This window comes from Anolis sagrei, chromosome 5 (assembly GCF_037176765.1).
Source record: "Anolis sagrei isolate rAnoSag1 chromosome 5, rAnoSag1.mat, whole genome shotgun sequence".
In the NCBI taxonomy this organism is placed as follows: domain Eukaryota; kingdom Metazoa; phylum Chordata; class Lepidosauria; order Squamata; family Dactyloidae; genus Anolis; species Anolis sagrei.
Window position 1 is genome coordinate 179210951 of NC_090025.1, and position 14974 is coordinate 179225924.

At 40.4% G+C, this 14974-nt stretch overlaps 1 protein-coding gene across 1 annotated transcript in view; it reads right to left on the bottom strand.

The window, feature by feature from the left end:
• The window catches only part of CACNA2D4 (calcium voltage-gated channel auxiliary subunit alpha2delta 4), a 215143-nt gene extending 201367 nt beyond the window's left edge, over nucleotides 1–13776 (bottom strand). Inside the window, exons 1-2 of the mRNA XM_067469273.1 lie at nucleotides 13254–13776; nucleotides 7152–7233 (exon numbers count right to left, since the gene is read on the bottom strand). Of these exons, the coding sequence (XP_067325374.1) occupies nucleotides 7152–7233; nucleotides 13254–13381 (210 nt within the window). The 5' untranslated portion in view covers nucleotides 13382–13776. The remainder of the gene's footprint in view (nucleotides 1–7151; nucleotides 7234–13253) is intronic.
• Between the last annotated feature and the right edge of the window lie 1198 nt (nucleotides 13777–14974).

The following is a 14974-nucleotide window of genomic DNA, read 5'->3' on the forward strand; positions in this document are numbered from 1 at the left end:
AATACCAATGATGATGTGACTCTCTCCAGGTATGATACTCATCTCATATACGTATGAGACCTGGAACAAGTAATCCTGTATTCTCCCTGACCTCAAGAAGAAAATACAATTGGGCACAAAATTTGAAAAAGAAATTGGGCCTGATTCCTCCCACCCTGCAGTTATAAATGGCCTTCCTATAAACAAACATTATAGGCTGCATGCAAATGTCAGAGAGCAATGGGTACACCCTCTGCCCCTAAGAAGGCTACTCCCAGTTTTAAGAAAACATCAACTAAAAAGTTAAGTCTCAATTCAAACTTATTGTTCAAAACCTGATAACTTGCAGAGCACAAGTAAACCCTTCAGGTGTACTGCCTGTTCAGAAGATACAAAAATCATTAGCGCTAGCATTCCCTGTCACAACACTGACTATGCATTCTCAATGTTTATCCTGAATACAAATCACAGCAGAACTTTGAGCTGAGTAAGCGAAGCTAAGCTGAGCTTTAAAGGTAAGAAAGATAGACAGAACCCACTTCTAAGCAGAGATTTACATAACAGAGGAGATGATGAAAAGCAAAATCAAACAGACAAAAGAGGGCATTGATCTGTGTAAACTTTAAATAGGTTAATTTTTAGGTACTGTCTAAGTTTTTTTTTTTGGGGGGGGGAGGATAATACATGCAATTAATGGGTAATCTCTAGGGCATGACTTTCTTTTCCAGTGGGATCTGAATAAGACAGAAGTCCAATACAATAAAGGGGCATGGCTCTCCATTTAATCACTATCTCTCCATTTTTGAAAATAGGATTTGGTCTTTTACTTACTTTTGTTTTGAAACACACACAATTGACCTGCAAAGGCCTACAAGAATGAGATAAGTGGCTCACCAAGGTTATCTGCAGTTGCCCACTCCTGTAAATAGTGGTGCCCTCAAATGGGGATAATTAATAAAATGCCCTGAGTTCTTTTTGCTTTTGAACCCTGAAACTCTTTCACCTCATCCATTTAATGTATTTCATGCAGACAGTAAGATTAGACTCTTCAGGAAAAAAAAAAGAAAATTGGGTAAAACAATTTACAATAGCCTGATTACAGCAAAAACATTGGATGATTACCGGTAAACATTAAAGAAGAAAGTTCAACAACAAGGTTGCAGTCAAATGTTTTGTGGCGAGGTAGGATAATTAACACAAGTGTTCTATGTTGAAGAAACTGGAATAGAAATAAAGGTTTTAGACATCCCAACTCAGTCATTAATTAAAATGGAGACTGAAGTCAAGAAATCAGAAGGGCAACTATGAAAAAACTATATAAGATCCCCAAGTGTAATAATAGAAAAAGTTCTTGCCATTCACTTACTCACTTTTTGCTTTAAGATTTAAAAATTTAATAGTTGTTGTTAGCTACCTTGGGTCCTGTTTAAGGAGAAAGCGGGCTATCAGATTAGTCCAGTCTATCTTTCAGTCAGTCAGTCTGCCACTGTTGAAGGTGACACACAATAGAAAATCAATTTTTGCCAATTCCCCCCCCCCCCCCCCCAGAGATTAGGGGGTTGAGATCCACAAACATAGTCGAGGGGAACATACAGCAAACCATACCCTATCAATCCCTATTTTAGATCAAGGACTGTAAAGATCCAAGTTTCCAGAAGGTTTGTTGAAATATTGCACTTTTCAATATGCCATTTCCATGACTAATGGCATCTCTTCAGTTATCACTAGTGACTGATGAGTCATCCCCATCCTATGCTTTCTTTTGCTTTTGCAGATATTACTAAAGTGATTCAGCTTGTCTTTTCCCCTGCAGCATTGTCTTAATGCTGGACAGTTCTCCTTTATGCTATCATGTTTTCAGCTATAAAGACAAGTCAGGGTGGATATGGAGAAGCTGGTTGGTGATTTTTTGAGCGATTGTACCTTGGTGTGCATTTTTAAGAAGAAAAATATAGAAAAATGTCCCCTTTCCTTCCCCAGTTGCCCAGCCATGTTCCAGAAGTTATATTTCCCACTGCAACCATCTTGTTCAAGTTGTAAACAGAAAGATGCAGAAAAGGCTTGGTGTGTTAGAAAAGATTTACTGAAAGTGAACACTTTGTTCAAAACGAAGCTGTTCCAATAGTGTTTCCCCCAGGAAACCTGCTCTCTTAACATTATTTCCATTCATCATGTCACAATCACCAACACTCATCCCTTACTTGTTATGTGATTTGGGGCCTTTAAATGAATTGGTCTGTCATGACTTTTAGTTTGAGCCCAAGAAACAGCTCAGCAACTGAGGACTCAATTTGCTACTCCACTGTGAGAAAAAGGTAAAACTCAGAATGGAAACATCATGCTGGGCTCCACGAGAAAGCAAACAAATGTGTTCTGCAGGAGGCACCTTGATTCTCCATCAGTCCCTCTGATAGTTTGGGAAGTATAAGAATTTGTCAGAAACAACAATCTGATTTGTGGCTTGCAGGATCCAACTCTAATGATTCCAGAGAAATGAGGACAAAAGCAAAGATGATATATGTTGCTTCCCCCAAACCACCTGAGCAGAGTGCCTCAGTCCCATGATGAAATTTAGCAGCAAAGCAATGACAGTGAAAGTGACTGATTAGCTTAGAAAAAGAGGATTGATCAAGTAATATATCTACCAAAAGACAGTTTCACCCGTAAGCTGCAATAGATACAAGTTTAGCACTGGAGGGTTTTGACAGGGCTTAGCAGCACCAATTCACACATTATAAATCTAGAAAACTTGCTTCTGTTCCTTTATGAAGATTTAATTAAGTTTAAAAATGGCAGCATCTAAAAGAAAACAAACAGCCTTAAAACTGCTGAAAATGAGTGGGTTTTGATGCCTGGTTTAAGCAGAATGAAACAAGACAGGTAGAATAAGAATTACAGTTCTTCTAATAAGAATCCATGTAGTTCTGTGCACTCCCGCTACCTGAAAAATGTTGCCTATTTCTGTTGCATATTGATGCAGAGAGAGGGAGGATATTCAGACCATAGAGAAGCAGCTGGTCTCAGGTTGCTTGAGAGAAGAAATTAGAGTGTGCTCTCAATGTAAGGCATCTGCCTTTCCCTTTCCCTGAAAACTCAGAACAGCCAGGGGCATATCTATATTGACCACATATTCTCAAGCTGATCCAGAGTGTTAAATGCCAGATCACTCCCAAGGTGGAAACTGGAGGGAGTCCTGATTATCCAATGGCACAAAACATGGTCCTGTACTGCTAGGCAGCTACCCTCACTGTCTCTCCATTCTCCTTTTGCTGCAGCTAGACTAGTGGTCACAACATGGCTTGTGTCAGTCACTCGTTGCCTAAATAACACCAGCCTGAGCAGCAGATGTGGGGGGAGAGAGGAGGAATTGCTTCCTCCCTTTCCTCCTTCCTTCTCCATTCCCTTGTCACTTCGGCCATCTTCACGTCGGGAGATGAGCGACTGACATGAGCAATGCTGTGTTCATGAGATGACCATGTGGACAGTTGCAACCACTTTCCAATTGGCCCCACTGTTTGAAGAATTCAGAGAAGCCTGCAACTTTGGTTAACATGGTCCAAGGCCATATTAAGGTGGCCTTGAGCCTCATTAATCTGAATCATTTCTGTCTGAAGGAGCCCCGGGTGATGCAATTGTGTTGGCAGGACTGAAGACTGACAGATTGCAGGTTCAAATCTGGGGATAGCATGGATGAGCTCCCTCTGTCAGCTCCATGTGGGGACATTAGAGAATCCTCCCATAAGGATGGTAAAACATCAAAATATCCGGACATCCTCTAGGCAACGTCCTTGCAGATGGCCAATTCTCTCACACCAGAAGCGACTTGCAGTTTCTCAAGTTGCTCATGATACAGAAAAAAATCTGTCCACCATGGATCTGATCTGCCCACTCTTCATGATAAGTGATCAGTGAAGGTGTGCCCCAGGTCTTTATGGTCTGAACCACCTCCCCTCTCCCTTCTCTGCCTACCAGTGAGTGACAGTAGCAGGGACCCAATAGCGCACAATGAAAAGTGAATAGCCTTCTATTCCCTGTCCTGAAAGGGAATTACATATACCTAAGTTACATTACATGCTAGTAAGAAACTAACAAGATGGCTGACACAAATGTTGATGCCTGCAGGAAGTAGTGCAGAGGAAATGTCTTTCAGATATCATTTGCCAGAGTCAAATTGAAAACAACTCCTGTTCCTTTAGTGGTTGTGTAGAAAAGGGAATTTCAGCAGGTGTTGTTTGTCACAAGGCCAGATAGCATGGAACGCCTGCTTCAATTCACTCTTCTGCACAACCATGAAAGGAATAAGGGCCTTCTCTAGTTTTCAATCTAGCAATCCTACTTCAGATGCTCTTAACTGTTGTTGGACCAATGTGTATCTGGTGATGTTGTTAACAGAAAAAGAAAAAAAAGAGAAAAAGAAGCTATAATAATACCAGCATTAAAAAGAATTAGGAGGGGAAAAATCAGACCATCCACTGCTTACATTTTGCATTTGATTTCTTTTCTACATTCTTTTCCATATTAATGAGTCTTGGAAATGCCAAGAAACTAATTACTTTTGTATGTGGTGCCAGCATAGAGCTGCACAAACGATCTGGACAGAATTAACATCCTGACTAGGCATAAATTAAAGTTTTCTTTTATTGCTATTTTTGTAAACTATCTCAGGGATATGGACTAGACCATTCGACCATTCCTTTTAGCTGCAAATAACAAAGTCTCTGCTAAAAAAATAAATAAATGTAAAAATCAAGTTAAATTAAGGAATGTACAATTAATCTCGTCATGAAATCGGGTAATTTTATTGGCATGAATGACAATGACAAGGATTAATACTGGAATATCATGCAATTTTCTTTACCATATCATGGAATGATGCAAAGAAGCAACCAAATAATAATAATGGGAAGAAGAGGAGGAGGAAGACAGAAATGTACTATTACAAAGACTGCAAGAGAACAACATTTCCTCTTGCAAACTACAAAAGGGGAGGAATTTAAGGATGAAAGCATGAAACTGGAATATTTTAGAATATCACAAGGTCAATGCCAAGATTGTTTTGGTTGTTTATTTCAATTTTTGCATATTTTTTCATATTCATTCCATACCATTTTCTTTTTACATACATTTTTCTAGCTCAGGCATGGGCAAACTTAGACCCTCCAGGTGTTTTGGACTCCAACTCCCAGAATTCCTAACAGCCTCAGGCCTTTTTCTTTTACCCCTCAGCCGCTTAAGCTATTGGCAGTAGTTTTTATTGCATTTATTTCTCCAAAAATACAATAACACTCTGCAATATGTATGCATTCTACATTATTCTGCACAGAAATAGTGTGACGTAGCCAGGTGAAAAAAATCATGTAACAACATATGGTGAACATAAAGGAATTAAAACAAAGTAAATGGACTTATGATATCCTAACAATTGTTTTTTCCCAGTAGGTAAGAAATATAATTTACATCTTGAAAAATGTCAAAACCTGGGGTTCCTTCTCCCTCTCTCCCCTTTTAGTGGTATTTGTTAATTTATATAGTCAGTCAACTAATCAAAATGTAGTAATCCATTCAGACAGGGACATAACAGAGGTGGTGCTCCCTATGTTATCTAGTAAAACCAGTCTTCTCCCATAAACAAACAATGCCACTTCAAGCCATAAAGTATTTCATAATCTGTAATGACTATATATTTAAAACATATACATTTAAGGTCATTTTCCTTGGATTTTAAAAAAATCACATTCCACCAAAATGTGATTTGAGATAGACTGTTTTCTCTGACCCATAAACTCACAGATCCTCAAATATCCAAAAAGATATTAAATCACGACATCTTGTATTCCCATTCTTTTTATATTAACCTCTGTTGAATGTGGTCTATCTTAGATATGATGCCCTACATAGAAAAATCTCCAGTAGGTTTGATTTATACTGAATCTAGTACCTGATAAAGACCTTTCCCATTTCTCAGGCTTTTTAACTTTTGAGGAAGTTTTATAAATCTACTTGAGAATCTCATAAAAAGGATATGGCATGAATATTTCACCTAAATAAAAATAATATCCTTTTGTTGTTGTGAATACAGCAATGCTTAGCACTGCTCATCCCTTGTTTGGGTATCAGCCAGCACGTCAACGACTTAAATCAAGAAATAGTTTTCTTAGATCTACAGAGACACTTGCTGGAACACCTCAGCAAGCGAGAGTTCAAAAGTGGCAGGCTGAAACCCAGCACCTCAATCCGTGGGTGATACCAGATGAGAGACTCCCCCCCTGGGCACACAGAAGACTGAGTGACTTGGAAGGCGCTGGACAGTAATAATAGAGTTAGATAGCCTGAGTGACCTACTGCTTCTTCACACAGTCCAAAATTTGGTGCTGACAGTTTTTTTTTACTTTAGCCATGGATCTTGATGGCTCCCATCACAACCTGGAAAAGTATTTCCAGGGTGGCTCTGTGGCTGAACTACTACAAACACCCTGCCGCCGCCGCCGCCAAATTACCAGTAGCGGTCTGTGAGAGGCTCCCCATCTTTCCATTAGGAAAGATGGGTTGAGCCAACTCAAGAAGGTTTCCTCCAATGTAATGAGGCAGGGGGGAAGCCAAGACACAGCAGGGTGCAGAGCAACAGGTCTCCATGCACCCTGTGTGGGTGCTGCCGAGATCTCCGGAATCTGTGGTGATGCAGAATAATTCCAGCAGCACATGTGAAGAAGTCCTTAAAATGTCCTCCCTCTACATCTACATATCCTGACCTCTTTGTGATGTAAACTGATATTCTTGGGGATCTTTTCCACCTCTTCATCTCCCCATGAGTTCTCTTGTGACCTTCCAAGGTGTAGCTAAGTTAGATCAACCTCCTGATTTAGTACGGCTTTTTACAATGGAGTTTTTGCAATAAAGCTTAGTTTCTTTCTCCAAGTCTTTGGTATGCTTGCTCCTTAAATCAAGATCTCTGACTACTGCATTGCACTCTTTCGATTTTTAAGCAGTTCTGTACTGGAATGGCAGTGTTGAGTAACTCTCGGATTTTGAAGGCAAGAACATTGAAATGAATGCAGCAGGCTCTGTACACTAGCTGAGCATCTTACCATTTTCTTTTCTATACTTTTAAAAGAGTACTTTCTGTTCTGTGGATATTTACCAGTATTTGTTTATGCAACTGACATATCACTTACCTTCTGCAATAGAAGAGAACCAGAATATTTCGAAACAAGGTAAAATAAGTCCCCACCAAAGGCATCTGCCCAGGATTTCACTCTACATTAAAAAAACAAATAAAAGTAGCATCAATAATCTCAAATTAGACAATTGATCAAAAGCAGAACTTTGGCCAACTACATTTTTGGACTACAAAAAAGTGGATTACAAACTTTTGGAGGCAAAAGTATGATAGCTGGAACCCTACGCTGGTTGTGCACTGCAGGTTAGAATTAATGAAGGGAACATGTGTGCGAGACAGCACAGAGAGTGAGAGATGCAGTTGTGAGGGAGGGAGGAGGAGGGGGTGTATGGCGCACAAGTCCTGCTCTACCAGAGCCATGGCTCCTCCACTATCAGAAAGCGGGCAGGGGAAAGCACAAGAAGAGGGGAAGGGGGGAATCCGTTTCCTGCCACTCTGTTCACACCAGGGCCTTGTAAAAACCTTCCCCAGCCACCAACACACTTTCCGCCCTTCGAAGAAAACAGCCCCAGCAGCTGGGAGCAGTCCAAGCAGACTTCCCTTCATTAATTACAATGAGTGTTGCACAACCAGTGTACAGGTTTCAGCTATGCGTAGGGTCCCAGCTATCATACTTTTGCCCTTTTGGACTACTTCCTAGATGGTATTGTATAAGTTGTGATACAAATGAATATTATTTCCAAGCTCTGCTCAGGAAGGTCCATCTGGTCATTCCAAATATTATGATTTTCTTGGCATCTCCAGATTCTGAGGTGTCCTTGTGCAAAACTTTCTCATTTGACCTGTTCCTTCATTTCAACCACTATTCATTTGCCTTCCCTCTGAATGCAAATCACAATATTGCTTGGATAGGAAGCCAAGGCAGAGATAGAAGTGAGGAGGGATGATTAATTATGGGGTTCAGTAGTGACCTGCATGCTGCAATATGTGTCTGGCAATACTGACTCCTGCTGTCACTGAAGGAGAGTAAATGGATGTTTTCTGCATCTCAGCATTTAGGAGCAATCAGAACCAAGAGCCCTGTTGTATTCTGAACCAGGGATCTATTCACACTTCACAACTACATTGCTGTTATTCCATTTCAAATGCCCATAGAATCCGGTGGGTTTTTTCTAACTTAATGAGACAGTGGATCACTCCTGATTAGGCATGGGCAAACTTTGGCCCTTCAGGTGTTTTGGACTTCAACTCCCACAATTCCCTACAGCTAGTAAACTGGCTGGGATTTCTGGGAGTTGAAGTCCAACAACATCTGAACATCACGTAGGGATTGCTTTAGACATTTACATGAATTTACTGTGTAGTGTTTACAGTGGACTCTGCAAAAGATGAAGGTTATGAGTCAGTCACCATAGTAGAGAAAAACAGTTGATGGAAGTAGAAACAATGGGATGGATGAGATGAAAAGTCAATGCAATGTCAAGCCTGCAACTCAAAGTTGCATCACATAATGGCACAGAAAGTCTTTCCTTTCTATTGAAGGAAAACAGGCCAAAACAGGATTAGAAGTTCTTCCTAGGAACAAGCAATGTATATGTGGCAAAAGGCAGTAAAGGCTGATCAATTGCTGGCAGATTTATAGAGGGAAACTTATAATAGTTCTAACTACATAGGGAGCAATATTACATCCAACGTATTACCCAACTGAGGCAGAATAGTAATTGTAGCAATTCATAATGAATCTACAAATGGGAGCACTGATCATATAAAGTGAGCGCAAAGGCCCTGCAATGCAGAATGAGAAGTTGCTTTAGCTTTGAAAACCCATGCAAAATCCTTCTTAGTCAGAATGAAGGTAAATGAGTAGCTTTTCACAGAAAATGCCATATCCCTCAACTGTTTGGAAAATCACAGGCATGTCCCAAGAAATTAACAAATTCACAACTTCAGAAAAAATTCTCGCTCCCCAAAAACATTCAAACTACTGGATGTCATTCTCTAAGTAAGTGACTGGGGTTTCCAAGTGGGATACAGGACAAAGTTACTTGTTTCAAAGGGCTGTATAGAAATACCAGCAGGTGTCACTTATCATTGAAGTGACCGCTGCTGAAATTCCTTCTTCTGCTCAACTCTTAAAGGTACAGGAACCCTGTTTATCCAACAACTCCAACTAACAGTGGGTAGGGAATGCAGTAGGAGTCAGCATGGTGTTGCGTTTTGAGTTTTGATGATTACTCTGGAGACTAGAGTTCACATTCCTGCTGAGCTATGAACCAATTGGACTTCTGACCACTTGGAGACCTAGAACAAGTCACACTTTCTCAGCCTCAGAGGAACCCAGTAAGTCAGAAGCAACTTGAACCAGAAGGGAAGTTACTCTGTCTTTGAGCCGCCTGCCTATTTCCTGTTGCTATTAGTTACAATATAATTGAGAAGCTCAAAAAACGAAGAGTAACTTTTCCACGTGTGTGTGTGTACTTTTCTAACACCATCAATTCTAGTGGCCATTAACAATATCTTTAAAGCAATTTGCCATCACTTCCACTGTGTTACCCCCAAACTCTTGTTCTCTATGTAAAAAAGAAATTTATTTCATACTCTGAAAAATTTCATAGATGAAAATCAGAATACATGTGACCAGCCAAGATCAGAGCACAATGAAAATAGCAGTACTTAATTTTCCCAAATTAATATAAAGGACAAAATTCCACCCTCTTCTCTTCCAACTACTTCTCAGATTGGAATTCAGTTTGCAACAAATGAAGCAAACCAAGGGCAAAGGAGGAAAGTGGAAAGAATGGAGAGAAACTGGGACATTTTAAAAATGTTAAAGCAGCAAAAGTGTTGGATGACAGAAAACAAATTGAGATTGCCCCTGTCAAAAAGGAATTGTTGGAGGGTATGGTATTTGCACTCCCTTCACCTCATCTCCTCAGCAAGCGAAAACTTTGAGACTCTAGCCTTTTCAAAAGTCAGTGGAACTTTTCATTCATTTTAATTTCCTATTTCAAATATATGTCCCAGACTCCAGATGAAAAAACTGGAATAGTTTGAAAATAGTGCCATCTTTCTTTGATATTGGAGGTAGAGTAAGTGTGATTTTCCAGATACACACTAGATTCTAACTCCCATCAGGCCTTGGTAGTTTGGCCTAATGTAGGGCATGAGCAGGGAGCAGGCCTGTGCTCTCCTAGCCCAGAAAGTAGGCCCAAGTCGAATGGTTTTAAATTGCAGAAGGGTAGATTTCAAACATCAGAAGGGATTTCTTGACAGTAAGAGTAGTTCAACAAATCCCTTCTATTATTATTTTGTTAGACAGTATTTTGTTAGTGTGATATATGTTTGTAGTTTTTCAATTGAATATCAGCTATTTTGCATTTTGTATCAGTTTGCAGAAACAGAAGTATGCTGAGACAATGGAAGAAAGTGGGAGGAGGAGAAAGAAACTGGGATATTTGAAAAACAACCAAAAAGAGGAACAACAGAGAATTACGTAATCAGGATTGTTCCTGCCAAATCAAGACAGTGGGGGGTTTGTTTCATAATATTTTTTATCTTCTGTGGTATCGAGCTGTAACCAAAGCAGAATCAGGAACTAATTTCATAGGCCTAGCATCGATACAATCGTAACACAGAGTTCAGAATTGTGCAAATTGAAAAATTGTATTCTCAGAAGCAATGCTGAAGAAATCTGGGAGGTGCCAATGAAAAAGGTAGTATAACATTTACTCTTTCTGACAGTAAATAGAAGGTCAGCTGCCGTTCTCTCCTTTTTGCCTTGTCTTTTACTCATGTTGTATTTTGAAAGGGTCATATGACTGGTCAAATAAATAAATTATTACATGCTGGTTAAAAAAAACCCAAAAACCAAAACAAATACCCTTCTTTTCATTTTCAGTGTTCCTGTACTGCAGTGGTTCTCAACCTGGGGTCCCCAGATGTTTTTGGCCTACAACTCCCAGAAATCTCAGCCAGTTTACCAGCTGTTAGGATTTCTGGGAGTTGAAGGCCAAAAACATCTGGGGACCCCAGGTTGAGAACCACTGCTGTACTGTTTCCTATGTTTCCATACCACCAGGCCCGTAGCCAGGATTTTGTTTCGGGGTGGGGTGGGGGGTGAATTTTTTAGGGGGGGTTTCGGGGGGGATGAGTTTCGGGGGGGGGCTGAGTCTAAGTGAAAGAGGGTCTAGCCTAGCAAACCTTTTGTATCGTTACCCCAATACCCCCATGCATATGGGATATATTGAGTATGGTGATCAGATCATGATATGAATAAACATAACAGTTTAAATAATGCACCAGTAAGGCCTTTTTGCGAACCACCATGAGAATTTTGGGGGAGGGGGGGCTGAAGCCCCTCAAGCCTCCCCTCCCCCCCGGCTACATGCCTGCATACCACTAACATTACTTCTAAACTGTCTCACCAAAAAGCTAAGGACAACTAGGCCCTACGACTATAAAGTGCTATTTTGTGAGGGAACCTCACAAAATATTGGCAGTGATAATCCAAATAAATCTTCCGTCATTCCACTTTTCTGTTGTGTTAAAACATCCTGGTTACTCTCCCCTTTTCTCACTTTCCCCTTTTATTCTCAGCTTTCTTGTTGCGAACTGAGGGCCCTTCCACACAGCTCTATATCCCAGAATATCAAGGCAGAAAATCCCACATTATCTGAGTGTGGACTCAGGTAACCCAGTTCAAAGCAGATATTGTGGGATTTTCTACTATGATATTCTGGGATATAGGGCTGTATGGAAGGGCACTGAGTTCAAAGGGCAAAGGTGAGGAGAGAAGGAGTCAGATGGTTACCCTTCCCAGTGTGCTCATGCAAAAGGTAGTTACTGCAGCCTCTTCTAGTATGCCAATTTTTCTTCATTAATAATGTTTACTATCTTGACATCTTGTCATGTTTTTCATCTGGAAATGTTTGGGAACATGGAATCTAAGCATAGCCATCTAAGGCAATGCAGAAGCATTTTCTCTCCTTTTTTATTTGCAAATTGTAGGCCATTATGTTTATGCTGAATACTTCAAGACGCAAATCTTCTTCCTGGCTTTTTGGAGTTCTAAGTTAAAATACAAGGCAGAATCAGAAATAGACAGCAAGCCCTTAGGGAAATTATTCTTTGAAACTACAGGGAAATTGGATGGGAGCTTTGGCATACTCCTTCAGAAACACATATGAAAATTAATATATTGTAAACTAAAGTGATTTGCACTCTTGTTGCAAGCTATTGTATATTTTCCCAAGCTTTTAAACATTGTTGCCTGTATTGGTTTGAATGTATCAGTGGTTTTGAGCAGAGGTGGGAAGAAAGCCCATTTGTTACTACCGAATCACTCTTTCTTATGATCTGCAAAAAACATGCCATGTTTCACCACTTGATTAAATGATTCACTTCTGGATCTGATCAGGTATAAGCTTTTTAAAAACGTCTGTACCTTGTCAACTGCAAAATGTATATAGAACTGTACATTCCCTTAAATCCTTTCGCAGTAACTGCAGACCAAATTACAGAGAAGAAAGTGATCATTTCTGGGACTGGCTAATTGTGTACAACCGTTACACCAAAAAAGGGAGGTTATTGGGTGCATTGTACTGGCTCAACACTGAAAACCTGTTTAATTCCCCTTTAAACTATCATGTCCTCCAAACGCCAGCATAGTGTCCTGAATAAAATACAAAATCATTTGGAATAAATCAGTAATATGTATAAACCAATTCATAATAGTCATTTGCTTTTTTGAAAAGGAGAAGAAAAATGAGAATTTGGGACTACCCAATCATTTTTAATACCAGAAGAAAGAGTAAATGTGCTTGAGACAGAAATCTGACATTACACACCTGAAACTAGTGGTTCCCAACCTTTGGCCCTCCAGGTGCTTTGGACATTAACTTTCAGAGACCCCAGCCACCTTACCAACTGTTTGGTATTGTGGGAGCTGAAGTCCAAAACACCTTAAGGACCAGAGGTTGGGAACAACTGCATTCAACAATATAAAAGTGGATAGCGGGGTGGGAAGACCTTTTTTCCATTTGGTGAAAGGAGAGACTGGGTATTGTTCAGAGGACACACAAAATACCAACAAAAGTGGTGGTTGCCCAGGGCTAACTAGCAGGGACATGGGGAATAGGGAAAAGGGAAGGCCACTTACGTTTCAAGTGGTATCTTTATCTGGGACCTGGTGAAGGGCAGGAGGCAGGTGAGTGAGAGAAAAAGCCACAAGGGGCCACCTGGCAGCATCCTCCACACCAAAACCTTCAGTAGCAGGATCAATGGCATAGACACAGAAATTCCTGGTGATGTTTCCTTCCCTCAGGATGGTCCTGGCATCAGTTGTGCAGGCCCCAGCATGATGCTCTGCTGGGGTAAGGCTGGGAGAGCTGGGGCCTGGGAACATTTAAGTCTTCATCCTAGGTTATGTTGAAATACCACTTCTTCCCACCTCTTTCCAAATAGGCTGCAGTTCCCTGAGGGGCCCAGCATCTGAATCTCCAGAATTAGACAGGGAAACTCAAAGAAATCCACCACCCCATGACAGCAATGAACTACAGAGGGAGCTTAGCTTCCATGCCCTGCAGAAATGGCAGACTCAGAGGGGAACTCTGCAAACAGCAGAAGCAGCAGTATCTACGTAATCCACTGCCGGCCCTTTAATCCTCTGGTAGAGCAGCAACAGCAGCAGATTTAGGGAACTGGAGTGGGATAAAATCAGCCAGGATTACTCTGATTTTCAAAGACAGGCATCAGTCTGTCCAATCAGAGCTTGGAACTAGCCAACTCCAACCCTACTTTAAAGGGACACGGCATCATGGCTTCAAAAATAAAAAAGCTTTATGACCTTTGATCCCTGCACTTGCTTTTGATATAGCAGGCAGCATCAGCTTGCTTACCTTCCATATTCCCTCCAAACCTAGTTTGATTCTTTATTTCTATGCCTTTTCTCATCTCCTTGGAAGTATTAAATATATGACTGCAAAAAAAAATCTTGTTTATGAAGAGATGTGTATAATCCCAGTGAAAGCAAAGAGGGAAAAAAATCATGTGAGGCAAAATATAATTTGAGCTTTCAATTTTAATGAATTATTAGTTGCACGTAACTCTAAATAACTGGCTGCTGGATTCCCAGCTTCCAAACAGAAAAGGGCTGCCTCTGACTTTAGAGGCTTTATGTAATTGCCTCTAAATCATTCTCGTCTAACAGTCTGTATTACTGCAACAAAGATGCAAGCATTTTTAGGGATGGGGGGATCAAAATACATTCCCATTATCTCTACCATTACAACAAATAAAAAACCAACAAATAAAAATACTCCCAATACATAAAGAAAATTACAATCGAAACAGCAGAGAGTATAATTCATTCAAAGTCAACCAGTAGGTTTCCATAGCCTATGGGGCCTCCCAGTGTCAACATTCAAACCTTTATGTCATGCCATCATTTATATAAATTGTATTATATTGCATTATACTATAATGTTAGGAGCCCCCGGTGGTGCAGTGAGTTAAACCCTTGTGCTGGCAGGACTGAAGACCAACAGGTCGCAGGTTTGAATCCAAGGAGAGCGCGGATGAGTTCCCTCTATCAGCTCCAGCTCCCCATGCAGGGACACGAGAGAAGCCTCCCACAAGGATGGTAAAACATCAAAAACATCTGGGCATCCCCTGGGCAATGTCCTTGCAGACAGCCAATTCTCTCACACCAGAGGCGACTTGCAGTTTCTCAAGTCACTCCTGACACAAAAAAATACTATAATATTATAATGAAACTAATTTGAACTGTTTTTTTTCTATCTGCTGCAGATACCACCATAGGAGTACCTATGCCAACACACTATATATATATAATGTTTCTAGCCTCCATATTATTTTGTA